Consider the following 22257-nt stretch of genomic DNA (forward strand, 5'->3'; position numbering starts at 1 on the left):
TCTTCACACAATGCATAAAGTGATGGGAGCTGCTCCCACAAGATGTAATGATGGCCACCAATTCACTAAATTTAGGTAAGTGTGGATTTTGAAGGTAGCTGTATTTCAGTTCTCTTACTGTTTTGGAAAGTGCAAATCTGATAGATTTTAGTTTAAATGTGAACTGAATCAAATTTCTCCCCAACCCCTAGGAGAAAGTGGTAGCCATTTTCACCCAAGAGTGGCCTCTGGAAACGGCAGGCGCTGAGGGTGGGTGGTGGTTCCTATTGATGAGTGCTATTTTTCCCATTACAATGCAGGGGAAAGAATGGGGGGGACAGGACCATGGTACACCATCAAACAACATCATCTCATTGGGAGGGTGTTCCACAAAGCATCAACAATTCCCGCTTTGAAACTGCCTGGCTTCAAATCCTGACCTGGCATAAATTCACTAGTCATCTTCCTCTCAGCCCAAATTCTCCGTGACTCTGCCCCGACCCAATTCAGCTAAAAGAACTGCTATTTGCAGTGCTCAAAGTAAGCGGTTGGGCCAATTCTGTCAGCCTGAAAAGGCCGACTGCTTACCTCCATTTCATCATGCCCTGCTTATCCCCACCCTATCCAAACTCAACAACCCTCGTTGTCAGGTAAGTTATTGTCCCCAAGCCACCTCCCCCTCAAATGACACCCCATTTCGGGCCCCTCTCCTCAGTGGGCAGCCCTCTCTTTCCACAGCCTGTTGTTGTGAATATCTGGTGCTAAACTTCATGCAGGCTTCACTTTGCCAATGATGTTTTACAAGCTCTTCCTGTTCTGGTTTCTGCATGTTCTTACCAAGAAGCAGATCTGAAGACGATTCAGCTGATAATACTCTGCCACCTACTCTAGAGTTCTCTGGGCAAAGAGAAAAAGGCCCGGCTGAGACAGAAGCAAATGTTTTCTTCGAAACAAACATGATGTGGGCACAATAGTACATCATGAACACCAGGTCAAGAGAGACTTTCCCCTGAGCTTTGCCTCTCCTCCTTCTCCTTCGTATAAATGTAGGCAGTGGGTGTTCCCTGCAGGCTAAGCGAGGGACGCTCTCTTGCTCTCCATTGCTAGCAGGACCAGGCCCTGCAAGGAGACTTTGCCAGCAGCATATGGAAAGACCAAGATGGTAAGCAGCACAATGCTTTTGCACTAAACTATATCCAATGGTTTGTTGAATTTGAACTACGTAAAACTGTGCAAAAGCTACCATAAAGTGGATTTATTTCAAGGCAGGGGAGCTGCAAAGGCATTCAGATTTTTGATACAGTACATCAAAGACTGGAGACATAATTTTTTTTAAAAAAAAAAAAATACTTGTAAATTGCTCTGATACTTTTGTATGAATAGCAGTATATAACCATTATATTCAAAAACATACAATGAAAACATTAACATATTAAAATAAGAAAAATTATTATGGAAAGGTGTATTTTTAATAAGCCTGATGGAGTAGAAATTTTTCAGCATCTGAAGGTTGAAACAGTAGACACCTGCTGAATGTCTGTTGGCAGAGTATACCCCACAATACTGGACTTAGGACACTAAATGCTCTGTTTTTTGCTGTTGTCAAATGAGCCTCATCAACCTGAAAAATGGCTGATGATGCTTCTGCAGATGATCTCAGGGATTGAGCTAGGATAGAAGGGGTCCCTGAGTTACCCTGGACCTAAATTGTTCAGAGCATTGTAAATTAAGTGGAAGGGCAGCCAGTGCAGATGTTTTAACAATGGTGTCCCATGTTCTCGGCCAGTGGCCCCATCTGCATTTAGCTCATTATGATGCTTAGTCCTTCTAATACATGTCTGCTTCTGCCTATTCTGTTTTCTGTCTGATTATTACTTCTTACTAAGTCTCTCCAATAATCATGGGCGCAGCCAGGATGCTGGACCAGGTGGGCCATTGGCCTCACCCAGCAGGCTCTTCTGATGCTCTGGTGTTCTTAAGAGAGCTTCAGTGTTTATCTGATCTGGAGGGAAGGAAATAGTGTTGCCTTTGCTGCAGTACTTCCCCTGATTACAAAAGTAGGTACATAAACTGAAGTTATTTCTGACATTGCTCATTCAATGATTGGACCTTCCTTATGTTTTCATTTTTTAAAAAAAAAAACCTTGGGCATGTAAATGATCACGTGGTCTTCTTGATAGATCCAGAATTTTATGTAGACTTCTCTAGATTGATTTTTTTATAAAAAAACAACAACAACAACTTTTGCTTCTGTTTCAGAATGTGATCTTCCACCTGTCTATTTTGTTCATCTTTCTGGACTTGTGCCATGAACATTGCATCCATAATTCCTTTACCGCTGACAATAAAGATGGTAATATTTTTAACCACTCTGTTAGTTTGGGCAGAAGGATTGTTCCATAAAGAACAAGGTGGTCCTGGTACAGGTAGACCCACACCATATGTATAAAACACATTCAGGGACTTAGCCTCCCCCAAGGAATAATGGGAACTGTAGCTTGTTAAGGTTACTAGGACTTACAGTTCCCATGGTTGGGGTGTTATTAGCTTTCAATATAGGGTGTGGCTCTATTTGTACCTCGACCACTTGAAGTATCTGCTTTTAATGCAGATCTCACCCAGTTAGGGTTTCAGCTGAGCAAGGTGAATTTATGAATTCAGTTTCCAGCAAGGGTAGCGTGGCATTTCAGTGAGGTGAGGCAAGCAAAACAAGGTCATCTTCCAGCAAGGCAAAGCTGAAATTAAGTTCCAGCCAAGTGGAGTGGGAAGCCTTCTAGATCTCTTCATATGGAGCTGTGGCAGCAAGCAGACACAGACTGAGGCTTAAACACAGAGCTGCACCTCCAGCCGTCAAAGTCTCTCCAGTGAACGGGGCCTCGCCTGCTCCAGCCGTGGTTGACAGGCTCTTCTGGAGCTTCTGGGCTGGAGTCCTTAGCATCCATGGCTAGGCATGCAACTCCCTTAAACTGGGGAAGTGCCAGCAAAATGGGCTCCTCGTGTGCTGGAGCTCCCGGGACAGTGGAGGCGTTTTGGACCAATTCAAAGGGCAGCTGCTGCCTCACCCCCTCTGGCACTTCCTCTGCATTTTGTTCGTGCGTGGAAAATGCCACGTGAAAAACTCCCTTTCTGATATAACTACTCAGAGACTCCTTAGCATCTCTGTAATCCCAGAGAAAGCAAAATATATCTCAGCCTGGCCCCGAATATGGTAACCAGATATATCCACAGAAAAGTCAAAGAATAGGCTCTGCCCGCTCATTTTTGAGCAGGGCACACAAGGGGGGGGGGACTGCACTGCTAGGGAAAAGTGCAGCCGGCTTTTACCCTCCCCCTTGCCACTTCATGCTTGGATTTCATGGGTGACTCCTGACCACGACCGCAACCAACAGAGGAGCTGGTGTCACTCAGCGGCCGCACGGGACACCCCACCCACCCGGCCACACTGGACCGCAATTGCCACTCCTGGTGAATCAGGTAAGTGGTCCTTTCCAGCCTTGTATGCTAGGAAAAGAGCTCTGAGCAGCAGTTGTAGCTTATTTGTTTGCAGGGAGATTAGACAATGCTGGCTATTTAATGACCATTCATTCTTATTTGTTTGTGGGAGATTAGATGATGTTGCATCAAAGCAAGTGTTACTATCCCACACCACCCAGTACATTTCCCCATCACTTACCTTCTCTTACAGGTGGGTAGCTGTGTTGGTCTGCCATAGTCGAAACAAAATCGAAAATTCTTTCCAGTAGCATGTACACGAAAGCTCATACCAAGAACAAACTCAGTTGGTCTCTAAGGTGCTACTGGAAAGAATTTTCGATTTTGTTTACCTTCTCTTAGATAGTAGTCTTTTGAGGAGGTAGGCTTGTTGTGGAAAACCTCCAAATCAACTTTAATTGTGCAACCTGATCTTGCCGGCATGTGACTGAATCCCACCTTAATGTAGTGACAGTTGGAAGCTCCCTCTGACATTACGGATTTATCCAAATTATGCCAACAAGATTATATCAATTGTATCAATTTTGAGGAGTCTCTGCTAGAGAAATAATGGTGGTTTGTCTGCTATACCTCTGTATATCAGGTTACTATCAAATGTAGCAACTCCAACTTGATTGTAGAGATCATTGTGATGAATGGCAGTTTCCCCAGATATACCTATGGTTTCACTGACATTTGGAGGCTTGACACTAATACAGAGGAAATTGGTTCCAGGTGAATGTACTGATTCTTATGGTGCAAGCAAGCATCCATCTGGGTCAGCGTGGAATACATCTGAGTGCATGAGTTGCGAGTGTAATAATGGCACCATGAGCTGCTGTTCCAGGTAGGCATAAGCCTCCAAATTATTGATCTCTCAGCAAGTGGGTTTCCAAAAAAAATAATAATAACCCCAATTGCCATGTGGCAGAGATTTGGAAGGAGGGTACCACACAACCCATTCCTCTCCAGTTGTGACCTTCCTAACACACCACCCCCTCCACCATGCCGCAACCAGCCTTGGGAATAAGGCTTCCGTTGTTACCAGTGTAAGTTTTTCCTCTTAGGGTAAAGAGGGCTAATTGCTGGAGCAAGCAGGGTTGAGATGGAATAATGGTGTGACTCCATAGGCAGGCAGCCTTTTGTGTTTTCGAAGACAGAGCTGCATTCCATACTGGGATATTAACTTGAAATAAACATTCTAAAGTCAAGTTGTATTTAAGTCGGCTTCTTTCAAGTCACCATCTATCAAATGGGGTTGATTTAGGGAGGCACTTAACCAAGTTTATTTTTCTGCTTCATCTTTATTGGTGATGTTTCTGCCGAATGTAGCAAATTCAATTAGAGCTCAATCAAACCTCAAGGACATTGTACTACAGAATGGGGGGTGGGGGTGGGAATCGCATCACATGCCAGCATAATAATGAGTTTAGGAGTGCTGGTGAATTTAGCTATAACATCTCATTTATTTTGTTTAAGAAACTATATTGCCGCTCTTCCCCTGCTATCATGACACTCAGGGAAGCATCCCATTTAAAAACAATCGTAAAATAATAAAAGTTTAAATTAACCCCAGATTCATTAAATTAACATTAAACAAAAATGTTTATATTCTATATTGGGTGGGGTGTCATTTTACAAGAACCTTAAACGTAAGATAATTTTTATTAAATCTTGGCTCCTAGGAAGAATGAGAGCTCAAAAGACTGTGGGAAGTAAAGACGGAACTTATGTTTACACATGTTTTTGTTTTTTTAGGTATGGTGCCATTGCTCACTTAGAAGGATGCACATCATATCTTGATAAAGAAACGTGTACATACAAGTCTCATAAAATTAACGACCCCTCAAAACCATGTGATGTACCTTAAAAACCCAACCTGTCTTCTTCTCATGTTTATATCAGGACATGAATAAACTGGGCGATTGGACAGCTCTCAGTCTCTGACTTCTTCCTTTCAGCAGCCAACAAACTAATGTCTTTATTTTCACTGTGTGGAGTGGGGAGAGGTCTCAGGGCCAGGCCAGGCCATTTTGCAATCTGAGGTGGGACCGTAAACATGCACTGCAGACCACTGCCCCAGCAACTAATCTTGCTGTAGCCAATTGCACAAGCTTTAAATGGCTGGGGAGCCAGAAGGTTATCTGCCCACCACCACTGTGGGCCAACTTTGAAAGAGGGGACACAACTCTCCTGTTAATCACCTGATATCATTGTGACCACAAATATCACCACCACAAATGGAATAGGAATATTTAAGCATGGGAACCATTAGCAAATAATTATGCACAAGTTGTGCCGTAAACAGACTGCTTGCGAGTTTAAGCTTCTTCTATAATTAGGGATATCTTTGTGCATTAAGCCAGGGCAGTCGTGACAGGAAGGCAAGTGTGACAGGAAGATTCAAGGAAAATCAAAATAGCATTTAAACATTTCAGTGTAGTATAGCATAGTATCACAATTTCCCCCCGGATATACAACCAGAAGCAGTATCCATGCCTCTCTTCAAGCAGGAAGAATTCTGGCCTCTAGGGAAAGGTCAGTTCACCCCCCGCCCCATTATGTATCATGTCCCCAAAGGCCTTGGTCTTCCTACAGATCCACCGCATGTGATAAAATGACCCCTCACAGTTCTTGGGTTGCCAACATTTGTTTGATACATTCTTATACATTTGAGCTAGTTCTTTGTAGATAGAAACCATCTGTACATCTTATTTGCTCACTAAGTTTCATATTTTCTCCTGTCTGTCCTGAATCTTCCAACATTCAGCTTCATTGGATGCCCGCCAGTTCTAGTGTTATATATATATATATATATATATATATATATATATATATATATATATATAAATGTTCCCATTGGGTGAGCGCCGGACAGAACCTTGCTCCGTAACCGTTGGACCAAATTGCATCAAATTAGGACACAGCATTCCATGACCATCAAGGAAGGATCTGGCAAAATTAAATTTCAAAAAAACCACACCTGTCATACCTAAAATAAAGGATAGATGCAAAAAAAAAATGGTGCACCTATTAGATGTCACCAGCACCAGCACTGACATCACAACCAGCAACCAATAGAAAGGCGCCACCCAACTCCCGAGGCGACAACTTACAGCCTCTGCCTCCAACGGCTGCCCACCATTTGCAGCCTAACTTTCAGCCGCCGCCTCAAGGGGCCCGTCAACGCATAACAAGCAGGCAGCTGTTCGCAGAGAAACGGAGTGGGGCGATAGAGCTGCTACTACACGACCAAACCTCAAGAGACAGGAGAGAAGCCGGGCTTTGAGGCCAGGTTGCTATGGTAACGCGGGGCAAAAATGGAGGCCACCAACCCCGGAAGAAGCCGTGTGCGCGTGTGTGTGCGCCTTCCCAGGCCATGGCTATTGACAGCCGCTTTCCAGAACGCGAGCTCCATTTGCAGTTATACAGCAGTAAGCAACAGAGTTTCGGGGTGACCAGGGAAAGTGCGGGGGAGAGGAAGGTAGCAGGCAGAAACGGGGGGGGGGAGACGGAGAGGAGGCAGGCAGAAATTCAACAGGAGTAGCTGTGTGGAGGCAGTCAGAAACGGAGGGAAATACGGAGAGGAGGCAGGCGGAAATTCAACAGGAGAAGCTGTGGGCATGGACAGTTTGCATATATATATATATATATATATATATATATATATATATATATATATATATCTCTTCCTTTTCCATTTCACAAAAAAACCACCGCAACGCGTGGCCGGGCCAGCTAATGAGAGATAACAACTTTTTCTCTCTCCACTTTCTCTGTGCCTAATTTTATATGCCTGTTTTCATGTCACCTCTTGCTTGCCTTTTCTGTAGGGTAAAAAATCCCAAATGCTGCAATCTTTCCTTGGGGGAGTTGCTCCATCCCCTCGTTCATTTTGCCGTCCTTTTTTGACAGTATCCTTCTTGAGGTGATGCTCTAGAGACAAATATCTAGAGCCATATCTCTTGCAGAACTCAACACTACCCTGGTCTAATAACATTTAACCTGATTTTCCTGTTCCCGGTTCTGGTTCTGAACTGCACTTATCAAGGAATATCTCCGGAAGATGTAGAATTCTACCAGCTGTTGTTGTAACCATTTATGTCACCAGAAGCTAACATTTTCTTCTGATGCAAGCATTTCCTTGCCCAATCCGGACATCCATCCCTCTCCTCTTGCCCCTCCTCCTCCCCATTTGTATAAAAGGGGGTATGGGATTCTCCGCAGACCTACCTGAGGGACACCAGAGCTCTTTCCTGCACGCCCCAATAAGAATTTGCCAGCAACCAAGATGGTAAGTGGAATGCTACATGAGGTTTAAATGATGGAAAGGGAGATTTGTGGTGTGCAAAGGCAGTCAGAATTATGAGGATAACGTACCTCAGTTGCTGAGGCATTTTCAGACTCCAGGCTGATCTGAGGGCTTATCCTCACTTACTTTTCCTCTGCTGTTTCCAGGCACAGTCTGTGCTTTATAGCTCTTGAGCTCATATTTGGGGATCAAATCCAAAGCCGGGATGGCTTTTGTAATGAAAATCAGGGCATTTGGAGGTTATGCCTAATGTGCTCACAACATTATTTAGTTATCTTTAGCTGGGGTACTAGTGAAACTTTTCTTATATAAATTCCAGCTGCTCAGCTTAATTTCTTAGGACTCATTACAATGACCTGCAGTGGGAACTCTCACAGCAGCAACTCCAGGGTACAAACCACATCGCCTGAGCTTCCCTCTGGCTGTTTTTTTCCTGCGTTTGTCAGGAAATTGGCTGGGGAAATTGGCCAAAGGCTTTTTCTTGGCCAACCTGAGCATCACCCTGTGCTTTAATGTAAATAATAATTTATCTCTGAACACTCCTCTCTTTGCTGTGGCTCAGAATCCAAAACTGATGGACTTTGAAAACAAGTATATAAACAAAATTGATGTTTCTGAGGCATTGAATGCTTTGGATTTTGAGGGGCAGGGCAGTTTACTTTATATAAAAATCCCACTAAGTATAAAATGGCCCAACTCAGCTACTCAAGTGTATAAGCTTAATGTAGAGGGAATTTTTCAAAGGCCTTGGGTTGAATCCAGTGCAAATCATACCCAGAGTAGATCCATTGAAATTGATGGACAAGACTAATTTAGGCAGATTAATTTCAGTGGCTCTGCTCTGACTCAAATTTAGTGCCATACAAACCATTTTAAACAGAAAGAGAGGCTCTAAATATAAATATGTGATAACACCATCTTGAATCATTTGTTTGTGTGTGTCTCTCTTTTGCAGAAAATCCTCTTGAGCCTGACTGCCTTCTCTTTCACACTTGCCTTGTGTCAGGGAGCCTGTATGTTTAGCCCGCACAAAGATGGTAGGTAAACAACAACAACAACAACAATAATGTAATGTTGTCAAGCAGTCTATTCATTTAGCCAAATAATTATTTAATGTTTGGGAAATGTGTTCCTGACTAGAGATGAGGGGGAAATGCACCCCATTCATTTTTTAGCATACACCTACCAAATGTGCTCCAATGCAGCTACTCTTCCAAATTTACACTTCTCCGGATGTTGTGATGCTGCTCAGTCTAAAATGACCTCACGCTGCTCCCGTCTCATCTTCTCCTTGATGAGTCCCTGGTTAAGCTCTTGTTTTTATTACGTATTTTGTGTATTTTAGATTGTATTTTTATGTTGTGAACTGCCCTGAGGATGCCATATAAACAGTAGTAATAATAATAACTGATAGAAATTGAAAGGGACAGATTCCCCCACGCACAGGGCACCCCTATTCACTCCCCACCCTGTTTTAAGCTTGGAACCACCGTCTGCAGACGCCATCAGGAGACTTCATGGCCGCAGTATAAGCAAGACAGGTGCCCGTGGTCAGCAACCAGGACCCCCAAGAATAAAGGTGGCAAAGCTCCCCTCTGCACTTCTCTCCATGCCAGGATACGCTCCACCTATTACATATTCGCGTATCAGGCTGCTGTCAGTAGCATAGGAGGAGCTGGACAAGTGGGAAATTTGCAGTCACTGTACTTCTCTTGCGCAGTCTTTGCATTGTGCTGAAAGAGCAGCTTCTTACTGCATGAGCTGTTTGGAGACTGGTGTTAAATGTATAGGATTTCTCTCCCTAGGTCAACTGCCCACCGAGTGTACTGATCCCTATGATGGGAGCAAGCATCCATTGGGTTCCAAGTGGAATACAGCGCAGTGCATGGAATGCACATGTAGTCAAAGAGGGATGGAGTGCTGTACCAGGTAGGCCAAAGCCCCAGAATGGCACTCTTTCAAATTATTTTGACCTGTGCTCTCCGGAAGACCTTCTGCTCAATAAACATTCATGGAAGGAATTAGCTGAAGATGGGTGTCCCAAATAATCTATACATTTGAAGATAGGTTGCATAAAATTGTTGCCTACATTTCCTTGAACCAAACAGGGAATTGATTGATTCATTAAGATATTTATAGACTTTATAGAAAGCAGAGTCATGAAATTTGATCTGGTAAGAAGCACTGAGCATGTCCAGAGTGCCTTTCCAGATCCTCTCATTTGTAGACCACCTAGGAGTTGGTGCTGGGGAGAAGGACCCCAATGCACCCAATGGAACAGGATCCCTCCTCTTCCTTGCACCTTCCTGTCTCCTTCTGTCTCCCTCCTGGCTGGCCTCTTGGTTTCACACCAACATTTTGCTACACCCTTTTTTGTGCATGGGTGCTGCTCCCATGCAAACATATGGGGGGGGGAAGGGTCATCGTACAGCAACATGCAATGGCATATTGTGCAAGGCATGTCCTTTGTGCATTCAGCTGAGATTTCCCAGGTGAATTTGGCCTCAGGGCAAATGTTTTCTAAGGGCTTGTTTTTTCGTGGATCGAGCAAACATCTTGCAAAACTGCTTTTCTGCCGGGTAGTTCCAATCATTCTTGGCATGTCCTAAGCGAGCAGGAGAAAGGAGCACTCCCCTATAAGATCTTCATCTTAGTTTACACATTAGTTACACCTTAGTTAGGGACCCAGGTGGTGCTGTGGGTTAAACTACAGAGTCTAGGGCTTGCCGGTCAGAAGGTCGGTGGTTCAAATCCCCGCGATGGGGTGAGCTCCCGTTGCTCGGTCCCAGCTCCTGCCCACCTAGCAGTTCGAAAGCATGTCAAAGTGCAAGTAGATAAATAGGGACCGCTCCGGTGGGAAGGTAAACAGCATTTCTGTGCGCTGCTCTGGTTCGCCAAAAGCGGCTTTGTCATGCTGGCCACATGACCCAGAAGCTGTCTGCGGACAAACGCCGGCTCCCTAGGCCTATAGAGCGAGATGAGCACCGCAACCGCAGAGTCAGACACGACTGGACGTAAGGATCAGAGGTCCCTTTACCTTTACACCGTAGTTTACACATTTTTCTTCTTTTTAGGTACGGTGGTACTGTCAATGTTCCGGGATGTAAAGCAGTGGTAAATCCAAACACATGTAAATATGAGTTCTATAAACTGGATGATCCCTCCAAACCCTGTTTCTGAGCCTTACAAATCCCACCCAAATTCCTTTCATGTAAGAGAATCTGAATAAATCAGTCATATGTGCATTTCTCTGTGTATCTGTTGTCTTTGCTTGATATCACTACTTGCTGAATTTGGTACGTATCATAATGATAGTGATAGACAAGCCTATCTCAGCTATCAGCAGCTATTTAGATTCTAATGGATTCTTGAATATTGTTTTATTTGATATAAGTTGTTTATTTTAAAGTTACTGAGACTTTTTTTGTATTGGATCAGATTGTTATTATTAATGTTTGACATTTTATTATGATTTTATGTGTGTCGGGAGTCGCCCAGAGTGGCTGGGGCAACTCAGTCAGATGGGTGGGGAATAATAATAATAATAATAATAATAATAATAATAATAATAATAATAGGCAACATTAATGTAGTGGCTAAATGGCCCATCACAAAGCCACCTGTGGCTACCATCCTCATTAAGTCTACTCAGAAGTAAGTCCCATTGAATTCATTTGTGCAAACTCCCAGGTAAGTGCAGGTGTGGATTTATCGTTCTTTGAGGCCCTCTTCCTTCACTTAAACAAATATGATTATGTTGACATTGGGGGGGGGTGAGTCAACAACAATAATATTTCTGGGTTTGTACTGTGATTCCCCTCCCCAAACAACTTGGGAACAATTTCTGTTGAGGGCCAGGCAGGAGGAAAAGGTGGTGATATGCTTCTGAAATACATCCCCCCCCCAAAAAAATTGGGAACTATAGGGGGAAATACGATGACAATGCTGCTGCTGCTGCTGCTGATGATGATGTTGAGGATGCTTTTGTACTGCCTCCCAAGACAACTTGAGAATTATCTGGGCAAAGTTTATAAGAATGCCTCCACACTGGGAACCCCCTTCCCCGCAAAACGGAGGGGGGGACTTGGAAGATTCAGGAAAAAGATCAAGACGATTTACATTTTATACTGATTATAAAAATGCATCTGCAGTGCCTCCAACAACAACAGCTTGGGGGAAAATTAGGTAAAAGTAGATCATGGGGCCGATGATGCCTCTGAACTGGGTGGCCTCCCGCAACAGCTTTGCAACAATCTCGGCTATGAGGCAGGCAGCAGTAAGAAAAAAAGCATTGCCATCTCCTCCCCCCTCTCTCATATTCCACTGAGGCACCTCTCAAGTAGCTGCCTGCTTCAGTATGTGGATGATACCCAGCTGTACCTCTCTTTCAAATCAGAACCAGTGAAGGCAGTGAAGGTCCTGTGTGAGTGCCTGGAGGCGGTTGGAAGATGGATGGCAGCTAACAGATTGAGGTTGAATCCTGACAAGACCAATGTACTGTTTTGGGAGGACAGGAGGCGGGCAGGTATAGAATCATAGAATCCTGGAGTTGGAAGAGACCACCAGGGCCATCCAGTCCAATCCCCTGCCAAGCAGGAAACACCATCAAAGCATTCCTGATGGCCCTGTGGAACGCCCTCCTACCAGATGTCCAAGAGAAAAACAACTACCAGACTTTTAGAAGACATCCAAAGGCAGTCCTGTTTAGGGAAGCTTTTAATGTTTAATAGACTATTGTATTTTAATATTCTGTTGGAAGCCGCCCAGAGTGGCTGGGGAAACTCAACCAGATGGGCGGGGTATAAATTATTATTATTATTATTATTATTATTATTATTATTAGTCAGCAGGCAAGAAAAGAAACACAGCAGCCATGGGTTGATCCCCCTATTTCTTCCTCCAACCCACCCCTGCATATTCAAAAGGTCCCTCAAGGAGCAACACAAGCAACAGGCAATTCCTGCACTGCTCCGCATAAAAAAGTAGCTGCCTGCCTGCAGCTCAATGTGGCTGGCAGGCAGCAAAGCAAAACTAGCAAGTGGGTGGATTCTGCCCCTTTTCCTCCAGCACTACATACACACACCCTGACATGTGTGCTCCCTCCTTTTCAAAAAGACTCCCCCCCCCCGACAAGAAAATGTATCCCTCCACATTTTCCATATGCCCTTTCACGGGTGGCAAAGTAAAGAGAAGGCCGGCAGGTGTGACACTTTTGAGCTCTCATGCTTTTTCGAAGACCCTTTCATGGGCAGCCAAAGCAGAGGTGCTGAAACAAGCACTTCCCCCACCCCTAGCAGCATCCCGAAACCCAAAGTCCCTCTCCGGTTTTGTCCCACAACATCTGCCAAGGCAAGGCTTCCCTCCAAAAAGGAGTGGAGGAAGTAATGTAGCAAAAATTAATTTTTGAGGCTGAAGGAAATCTCCACGCAGTGGTGAGAAAACAAAGGGTGTTTAATGCTAGCAATAAAGGCTCAGTGGGATCACTCTCCAAAAGCTGAGCAAAGCCCAAAAGGGTGGGGCCTGCTTAATATACATAGCTGTTATCTGTTGAAGCAATACATATGCATAAACTTCCTCCAATCTAAAGTTACAAGACAATACTAATGATACCATGTATGGTCTTTCCTTCATTACATATTCATTAGGCAAGGAAACAAAGAACTCTCTCTAAGCAGCCGTCCTGTCCGCTGCATGTGGTCTCTTTGCATTCCTTTCTACCTGAGGGGGTTAGCATGTTTGAGCACAGCAGGTCTCATTGTCAAATGGAGACACTTATGAACGCTGTTTACAAACTTGGGACTAAAGCTGCTCCTAGCACAAGATGAGGCACAAGGCCTCTAGCCTGGCTAGTTAGCTGAGCTTATAGGTCTATATGTGCATCAGTAACAGCACAGCCAACTGTAGCAGGAAGTGAGAGCTCTGTGCTGCAGAACCAGAAGAAGCATGAGACTCACCCCTCTCTTTGCATTGGGTTATCAGCCATCAGCTTAGATGGTGGCCTGTACATTATTTGTCAAAACTTTGTTTCTAGAAGGACTAGAGACTACCTTTTGTTAAAAAGAAAGCTCATCATACAGGGCCCATGCTAGCATAAGTTCAGGCAGGGCCAGCGCGTCCATTTAGGCGAACTAGGCAGTTGCCTAGGGTGCCAAAATGGAGGGGGTGCTGGCCAGCCTGCCCACCGCCGCCGCCCAATGCCGCTCTGCCAGCAGCAGAGTGGCAGGGGAGGGGGGAGCAGCCCGAAATTGGGCTTCTCCGCAGGGCCGGTGCTAGGGATTGGCGGGGGGTGCCAGAAGGTGATCTCGCCTAGGGCGCATAAAACCCTAGCACCGGCCCTGGGTTCAGGTGCAATTACTCTGACTGCACCATTAGAAATCGGGCCCTGATAGGATGTTGCGGGCTCCTATTGCTGGGTGTCCAAACAACTCACTTACCTGACTTGGCTGAAACCCCTGACAGACAGGAGTGGCCAGGCTGGCTCATTTAACAGACTTTGCAGAGAATTGTCTGTTTGTTTTTAATGAAACCTAGATTTTAGAAGTAGGCTTCTGAAAACCTTTACAAATCAAGTTAACTATCATAACATTTCTGAGTGCAGAATTCATTTTTTATTGGGGGGAGGGGTCACAAACACCCCCAACACAGATTCTGACTATTTCAGAGTGGTAATTCTGTGCCATTTAAAAAAAAATGCTCAGTCTCTTGGTATTAGCCTCAATGCAAGTTTGCAGGTGCTTGGGCCAATGTCCATCCCTCCACGATTCCAACCATACAAGGGGTACAGAGGACAGGGGCCTAGCCAGGATTTATTTTAAGGGGCAGGTTTTTCGTTGGGGGTGGGGCAAAACCGAGTTATCTGTGATGCAATTGGTTAGTTAGGTTTGGGGGGCAGCTGCTCCCCCAGCATCTCCCTGGCTGTGCCCATGGCAGTGGAGACAGTCTTGCTGTCCCTGGTCCTACAAGTGCAACCCCTATAACTGGCCCCATTGCTCCCCGTGCATTAGGGTTGGGCTCCTTTGCAATGGGGAGCCTTTCCTCCTTATGTGGGGCGATCCCCACATGATTTTGAAGCCTGAGCAACATTTGTTTGATACATTCTTGTACATTTGAGCTAGTTCTTTGTAGATAGAAACCATCTGTACATCTGAGTTGCTCACTAAGTTTCATGTTTTGTTGAACTTTTTAAGCTTACATGCATTTTCCTGAAAGCTCAATAGATCTCTGCATAGAACGCATTCAGGGTGCATTTTTATGCACACAGGCCTCTGTTGGTGATAGCCATGGTGTGTTTGTGTTTGTGTGTGTGTGTGTGTGTGTGTTCCAGAAGCTTTTTATTTCTCCTCCTCATCTCCAGCAGACTCCTCCTTAGATAATGGTTAAGAACATCATCTTTAAGCACATTGACTTTGTCAAACCACAGGTATGAATGCCACCCTTAAAGGTAAAGGTAAAGGGACCCCTGACCATTAGGTCCAGTCGTGTCTGACTCTGGGGTTGTGACGCTCATCTCACTTTAATGGCCGAGGGAGCCAGCTTACAGCTTCCGGGTCATGTGGCCAGCAAGACTAAGCCGCTTCGGGCGAACCAGAGCAGCGCACGGAAACGCCGTTTACCTTCCCACCGGAGTGGTACCTATTTATCTACTTTGACGTGCTTTCGAACTGCTAGGTGGGCAGGATCAGGGACCAAGCAACGGGAGCTCACCCTGTCGTGGGGATTTGAACCACCGACCTTCTGATCAGCAAGCTCTAGGCTCTGTGGTTTAGACCACAGCGCCACCAGGGTCCCACACTTATCTTCTGTCAAATCCTTCCAAATCCAGTAACCTGGTATTCCTTAAAGTTACCCACTTTTTAACAGTGTGTGTGTCTGCGGTGTGTGCCTGTGGTGTGTGCCTCTCCCACTCCAGAGGACCCTTTCCCCCAGATTGACTTCTGACTTCATGAGCAGGTTTGCACTAAACTGTGGAATAAACGGATTGGATTTCTCTCCGTAGCTGAATTCTATGCCCCGATAGATATGCTATTTTCACTAATATATTCGTTTTTAAGCACATTTTTACCCAATACATGTACCGGTATTTTGGTAAACAATGGTTAGTCCTCTCCTCTTCCATGAATGTGTCCCTGCCTCCCCGGGGAGCAGGTTCCCTAGTTTAACTAGATCCTGTGTGACAAAGTCTTTTCTCCTGTCTGTCCTGAATCTTCCAACATTCAGCTTCATTGGATGCCCGCAAGTTCTAGTGTTATCCATAGGCCTATATATTTAAAAATGTTCCCATTGGGTGAGCGCCGGACAGAACCTTGCTCCATAACCGCTGGACCAAATTGCACCAAATTAGGACACAGCTTACCATGACCACCAAGGAAGGATCTGGCAAAATTAAATTTCAAAAAAACCACACCTGTCATACCTAAAATAAAGGATAGATGCAAAAAAATAAAAATAAAAATTAGATGTCACCAGGAACAGCACTGACATCACAACCAGCAACCAATAGAAAGTCGCCACCCAACTCCCGAGGCGACAACTTACAGCCACCTCCTCCAACGGCTGTCCGCCATTTGCGGCCTAATTTCAGCCGCCGCCTCAAGGCGCCCGACAACGCATGACAAGCAGGCAGCTCTTCGCAGAGAGGCGGAGTGGGGGGCGGGGGGGCGATAGAGCTGCTACTACACGACCAAACCTCAAGAGAGACAGGAGAGAAGCCGGGCTGTGAGGCCAGGTTGCTATGGTAACGCGGGGCAAAAATGGAGGCCACCAACCTCCGAAGGAGCCGTCTGCGTGTGCGTGCGCGCCTTCCCAGGCCACGGCAATCGACAGCCGCTTTCCAGAACGCAAGCTCCATTTGCGATTATACAGCAGTAAGCAACAGAGTTTTGGGGTGACCAGGGAAAGTGCGGGAGAGGGGAAGGTAGCAGGAAGAAACGGGGGGGAAGACGGAGAGGAGGCAGGCAGAAATTCAATGGGAGAAGCTGTGTGGAGGCAGAAATGGGAAAAGACGGAGAGGAGGCAGGCGGAAATTCAATGGGAGAAGCTTGTGGAGGCAGTCAGAAACGGGGGGAAAGACGGAGAGGAGGCAGGCGGAAATTCAACGGGAGAAGCTGTGTGGAGGGAGGAAGAAACGGGGGAAAGACGGAGAGGAGGCAGGCGGAAATTCAACAGGAGAAGCTGTGTGGAGGGATGAAGAAACGGGGGGGAAGACGGAGAGGAGGCAGGCGGAAATTCAACGGGAGAAGCTGTGTGGAGGCAGTCAGAAATGGAGGGAAATACGGAGAGGAGGCAGGCGGAAATTCAACAGGAGAAGCTGTGTGGAGGGATGAAGAAACGGGGGGAAAGACGGAGAGGAGGCAGGCGGAAATTCAACAGGAGAAGCTGTGTGGAGGCAGTCAGAAATGGAGGGAAATACGGAGAGGAGGCAGGCAGAAATTCAACGGGAGAAGCTGTGTGGAGGCAGTCAGAAATGGAGGGAAATACGGAGAGGAGGCAGGCGGAAATTCAATGGGAGCATGGACATATATATCTTCCTTTTCCATTTCACAAGAAAAGCCACCGCAACGTGTGGCCGGGCCAGCTAATGAGAGATAACAACTTTTCTCTCTCCACTTTCTCTGTGCCTAATTTTATATGCCTGTTTCATGTCACCTCTTGCTTGCCTGATTTTCCTGTTCCCGGTTCTGGTTCTGGTTCTGAACTGCACTTATCAAGGAATATCTCCGGAAGATGTAGAATTCTACCAGCTGTTGTTGTAACCATTTATGTCACCAGAAGCTAACATTTTCTTCTGATGCAAGCATTTCCTGGCCCAATCCGGACATCCACCCCTCTCCTCTTGCCCCTCCTCCTCCCCATTTGTATAAAAGGGGGTATGGGATTCTCCGCAGACCTACCTGAGGGACACCAGAGCTCTTTCCTGCACGCCCCAATAAGAATTTGCCAGCAACCAAGATGGTAAGTGGAATGCTTTGGTGACGGTTGACACACAACTTTTTCTTTCATCTACATGAGGTTTAAATGATGGAAAGGGAGATTTGTGGTGTGCAAAGGCAGTCAGAATTATGAGGCTAACGTACCTCAGTTGCTGAGGCATTTTCAGACTCCAGGCTGATCTGAGGCTTATCCTCACTTACTTTTCCTCTGCTTTTTCCAGGCACAGTCTGTGCTTTATAGCTTTTGAGCTCATATTTGGGGATCAAATCCAAAGCCGGGGTGGCTTTTGTAATGAAAATCCGGGCATTTGGAGGTTATGCCTTCTCTCTATCCAGACCAGTGCTCACAACATTATTTAGTTATCTTTAGCTGGGGTACTAGTGAAACGTTTCTTATATAAATTCCAGCGCACCCCAGCTGCTCAGCTTAATTTCTTAGCACTCATTACAATGACCTGCAGTGGGCACTCTCACAGCAACAACTCCAGGGTACAAACCACATCCCCTGAGCTTCCCTCTGGCTGTTTTTTTCCTGCGTTTGTCAGGAAATTGGCTGGGGAAATTGGCCAAAGGCTTTTTCTTGGCCAACCTGAGCATCACCCTGTGCTTGAATGTAAATAATCATTTATCTCTGAACACTCCTCTCTTTGCTGTGGCTCAGAATCCAAAACTGATGGACTTTGAAAACAAGTATATAAACAAAATTGATGTTTCTGAGGCATTGAATGCTATGGGTTGGGGGGGGGGCAGGGCAGTTTACTTTATTTAAAAATCCCACTAAGTATAAAATGGCCCATCTCAGCTATTCAAGTGTATAGGCTTCATGTAGAGGGGATTTTTCAAAGGCCTTGGGTTGAATCCAGTGCAAATCATACCCAGAGTAGATCCATTGAAATTGATGGACAGGACTAATTTAGGCGGATTAATTTCAGTGGCTCTGCTCTGACTCAAATTTAGTCCCATACTAAGAGAGGCTCTAAATATAAATGTGTGATAACACCATCTTGAATGATTTGTTTGTGTGTGTGTGTCTCTTTTGCAGAAAATCCTCTTGAGACTCACTGCCTTGTCTTTCACACTTGCCTTGTGTCAGGGATACTGCGTGTATAGCCAGCATGAAGCACAGATTAAAGATGGTAGGTAAACAACAACAACAATGTAATGTAGTCAAGCAGCCTATTCATTTAGCCAAATAAATATTTAATGTTTGGGAAATGTGTTTCTGACTAGAGATGAGGGGGAAATGCACCCCATTCATTTTTTAGCATACACCTACCAAATGTGCTCCAATGCAGCTACTCTTCCAAATTTACACTTCTCCGAATGTTGTGATGCTGCTCAGAGTCTCAAATGACCTAAGGCTGCTCCCGTCTCATCTTCTCCTTGATGAGTCCCTGGTTAAGCTCTTGTTTTTATTATGTATTTGGTGTTTTTTAGATTGTACAGTATTTCTATGTTGTGAACTGCCCTGAGGATGCCATATAAATAGTTGTGGATGTTTCTGGTTAACACAGGGTTAATAGTTTTGTTTTCTACCGGGAAGAAGCAGCCATGGGTTTGCACTCTCAGCGTCTGTATTTTTTCTTGCTTCTGAAATAAACTGCTAGTTGTTAGAAGCAGCTGTGTCCAGCAGATTAATTACATATATACATGTGTGTATATGTATGTATATATGTCCAGCAGATTAATTGAGACTGCACCTTCTCACTTCAGACATAAACCACTCTGCGCGTTCACTCTGCTAATAGCCGGTCGGAGCAAAGACTGGGAAGCGCGCCGGGCTGGAAAATTTATGACTTTTGTCTGCAGTCTCATCGGGGGTGAAGAAGTTATGACCCCTGCCGCTTTTAAAACTTTCATAATAGTAATAATAATAACTGATAGAAATTGAAAGGGACAGATTCCCCCACGCACAGGGCACCCCTATTCACTCCCCACCCTGTTTTAAGCTTGGAACCACCGTCTGCAGACGCCATCAGGAGACTTCATGGCCGCAGTATAAGCAAGACAGGTGCCCGGGGTCAGCAACCAGGACCCCCAAGAATAAAGGGGGCAAAGCTTCCCACTGCACTTCTCTCCATGTCAGGATACGCTCCACCTATTACATGTTCGCGTATCAGGCTGCTGCCAGAAGCATAGGAGGAGCTGGACAAGTGGGAAATTTGCAGTCACTGTACTTCTCTTGCGCAGTCTTTGCATTGTGCTGAAAGAGCAGCTTCTGACTGCATGAGCTGTTTGGGGACTGGTGTTAAATGTATAGGATTTCTCTCCCTAGGTAAACCGGTGCTGCCCACCGAGTGTACTGATCTCTATGATGGGAGCAAGCATCCATTGGGCTCCAAGTGGAATACAGCGCAGTGCATGAAATGCACATGTGATGAAAGTGGAATGGAGTGCTGTGCCAGGTAGGCCAAAGCCCCAGAATGGCATTGGGTCTATTAATCTCTTTCAAATTGTTTTGCCCTGTGCTCTCCGGAAGACCTTCTGTTCAATAAACATTCATGGACGGAATTAGCTGAAGATGGGTGTCCCAATAAATCTATACATTTGAAGATAGGCTGCATAAAATTGTTGCCTACATTTCCTTGAGCCAAACAGGGAATTGATTGATTAATTAAGATATTTATAGACTTTATAGAAAGCAGAGTCATGAAATTTGATCTGGTAAGAAGCACTGAGCATGTCCAGAGTGCCTTTCCAATCATCCCATGACCAGGCACTCGCTGTGTGGAGGCTTGGACCTCAGGATCTCCCTGAGTCCCAGATCCTCTCATCCGGAGACCACCTAGGAGTTGGTGCTGGGGAGAGGGACCCCAATGCACCCAATGGAACAGGATCCCTCCTCTTTCCTGCACCTTCCTGTCTCCTTCTGTCTCCCTCCTGCCTGGCCTCTTGGTTTCGCACCAACATTTCGCTACACCCTTTTTTCTGCACGGGTTGCAAGACATGTCCTTTGTGCATTCAGCTTAGATTCCCCAGGTGAATTTGGCCTCAGGGCAAATGTTTTCTAAGGGTCTGGGTTTCCCTGGATCGAGCAAACATCTTGCAAAACTGCTTTTCTGCCGGGTGATTCCAATCATTCTTGGCAAGTCCTAAGCGAGCAGGAGAAAGTTGCACTCCCCTATAAGATCTTCATCTTAGTTTACACATTATTTACACATTTTTCTTCTTTTTAGGTACGGTGGAGTTGCCGAAGTTGAGGGATGTAAAGCAGTGGTAAATCCAAACACATGTGAATATGAATTCTATAAACTGGATGATCCCTCCAAACCCTGTTTCTGAGCTTTACAAATCCCACCCAAATTCCTTTCATGTAAGAGAATCTGAATAAATCAGTCATATGTGCATTTCTGTGTGTATCTGTTGTCTTTGCTTGTTATCACTACTTGCTGAATTTGGTACGTATCATAATGATAGTGATAGACAAGCCTATCTCAGCTCTCAGCAGCTATTTAGATTCTAATGGATTATTGAATATTGCTTTTTTGATATAAGTGCAGGTGTGGATTTATCGTTCTTTGAGGCCTTCTTCCTTCACTTAAACAAATATGATTATGTCGACATTGGGGGGGTGTGAGTCAACAACAATAATATTTCTGGGTTTGCACTGTGATTCCCCTCCCCAAACAACTTGGGAACAATTCCTGTTGAGGGCCAGGCAGGAGGAAAAGGTGGTGATATGCTTCTGAAATACACCCCCCCCCAAATGGGAACTATAGGGGGAAATACGATGACAATGCTGCTGCTGCTGCTGATGATGATGATGATGTTGATGATACTTTTGTACTGCCTCCCAAAACAACTTGAGAATTATCTTGGGAAAGTTTATAAGAATGCCTCCAACAACAACAGCTTGGGGAAAATTAGGTAAAAGTAGATCATGGGGCTGATGATGCCTCTGAACTGGGTGGCCTCCCGCAACAGCTTTGCAACAATCTCTGCTGTACGGCAGGCAGCAGAAACAAGAAAAGTTTGCCATATCCTCCCCTCTCTCTCATATGCCACTGAGGCACCTCTCAAGTAGCTGCCTGCTTCATATGTCAGCAGGAAAGAAAAGAAACATGGCAGCCCCCTATTTCTTCCTCCAACCCACCCCTGCATTTTCAAAAAGGCCCTCAAGGAGCAACAGAAGCAACAGGCAATTCCTGCACTGCTCCGCATCCCAACACACACTAACTGGTGGGTGGTGCGGTCGCAACTGTTGAACTCACACATGTATTGACAAGTTTTAGTGATGTCACGACATGAATAATGTTTCTCAAAATTGAAAGATTGTTGGTGTATCAATGTGCCCCTTGCACCAATGTGCCCCGTCTCACCCTATACACACACTTTCAAACAAAAAAACAAAAAAACACTCCTCCGTGGCCAGAGCAGCCCCTGACATGTCTGCTCCCTCCATTTCAAAAAGACCCCCACTTCATAACTTTCTTCCTAGAAGAGTCAGAGACTCACCTTTTAAAATTTATTTATTTATTTATTTATATTACATTTGTATACTGCCCTCCACCCAAAGATCTCAGGGTGGTTGACAGCAAAAAAATACAAAATAAATACACAAAATAC

At 45.2% G+C, this 22257-nt stretch overlaps 1 protein-coding gene and 2 long non-coding RNA genes across 4 annotated transcripts; all 3 read left to right on the forward strand.

Moving 5' to 3' along the window:
* Positions 1-1086: 1086 nt before the first annotated feature.
* Positions 1087-4294, forward strand: LOC117052248. 2 transcript variants are annotated; one of them, XR_004427236.1, is made up of 3 exons: positions 1087-1141; positions 2239-2332; positions 4186-4294. It is a non-coding gene; the product is annotated as an uncharacterized LOC117052248 (long non-coding RNA). The 2 variants fall into 2 exon arrangements; XR_004427237.1 differs by having other exon boundaries at positions 4123-4186.
* A 5278-nt stretch (positions 4295-9572) lies between these two features.
* Positions 9573-11011, forward strand: LOC117052247. Its single transcript, XR_004427235.1, has 2 exons — positions 9573-9691; positions 10837-11011. It is a non-coding gene; the product is annotated as an uncharacterized LOC117052247 (long non-coding RNA).
* A 4123-nt stretch (positions 11012-15134) lies between these two features.
* LOC117050833 (small serum protein 5-like) lies at positions 15135-21038 on the forward strand. Its single transcript, XM_033156715.1, has 4 exons — positions 15135-15182; positions 18734-18827; positions 19967-20096; positions 20868-21038. The coding sequence occupies exons 1-4, from the start codon at positions 15135-15137 to the stop codon at positions 20971-20973; spliced, it is 378 nt and encodes a 125-aa protein (XP_033012606.1). The 3' UTR covers positions 20974-21038.
* Positions 21039-22257: the final 1219 nt, after the last annotated feature.

Source organism: Lacerta agilis, chromosome 8 (assembly GCF_009819535.1).
Source record: "Lacerta agilis isolate rLacAgi1 chromosome 8, rLacAgi1.pri, whole genome shotgun sequence".
Taxonomy (NCBI): Eukaryota; Metazoa; Chordata; class Lepidosauria; order Squamata; family Lacertidae; genus Lacerta; species Lacerta agilis.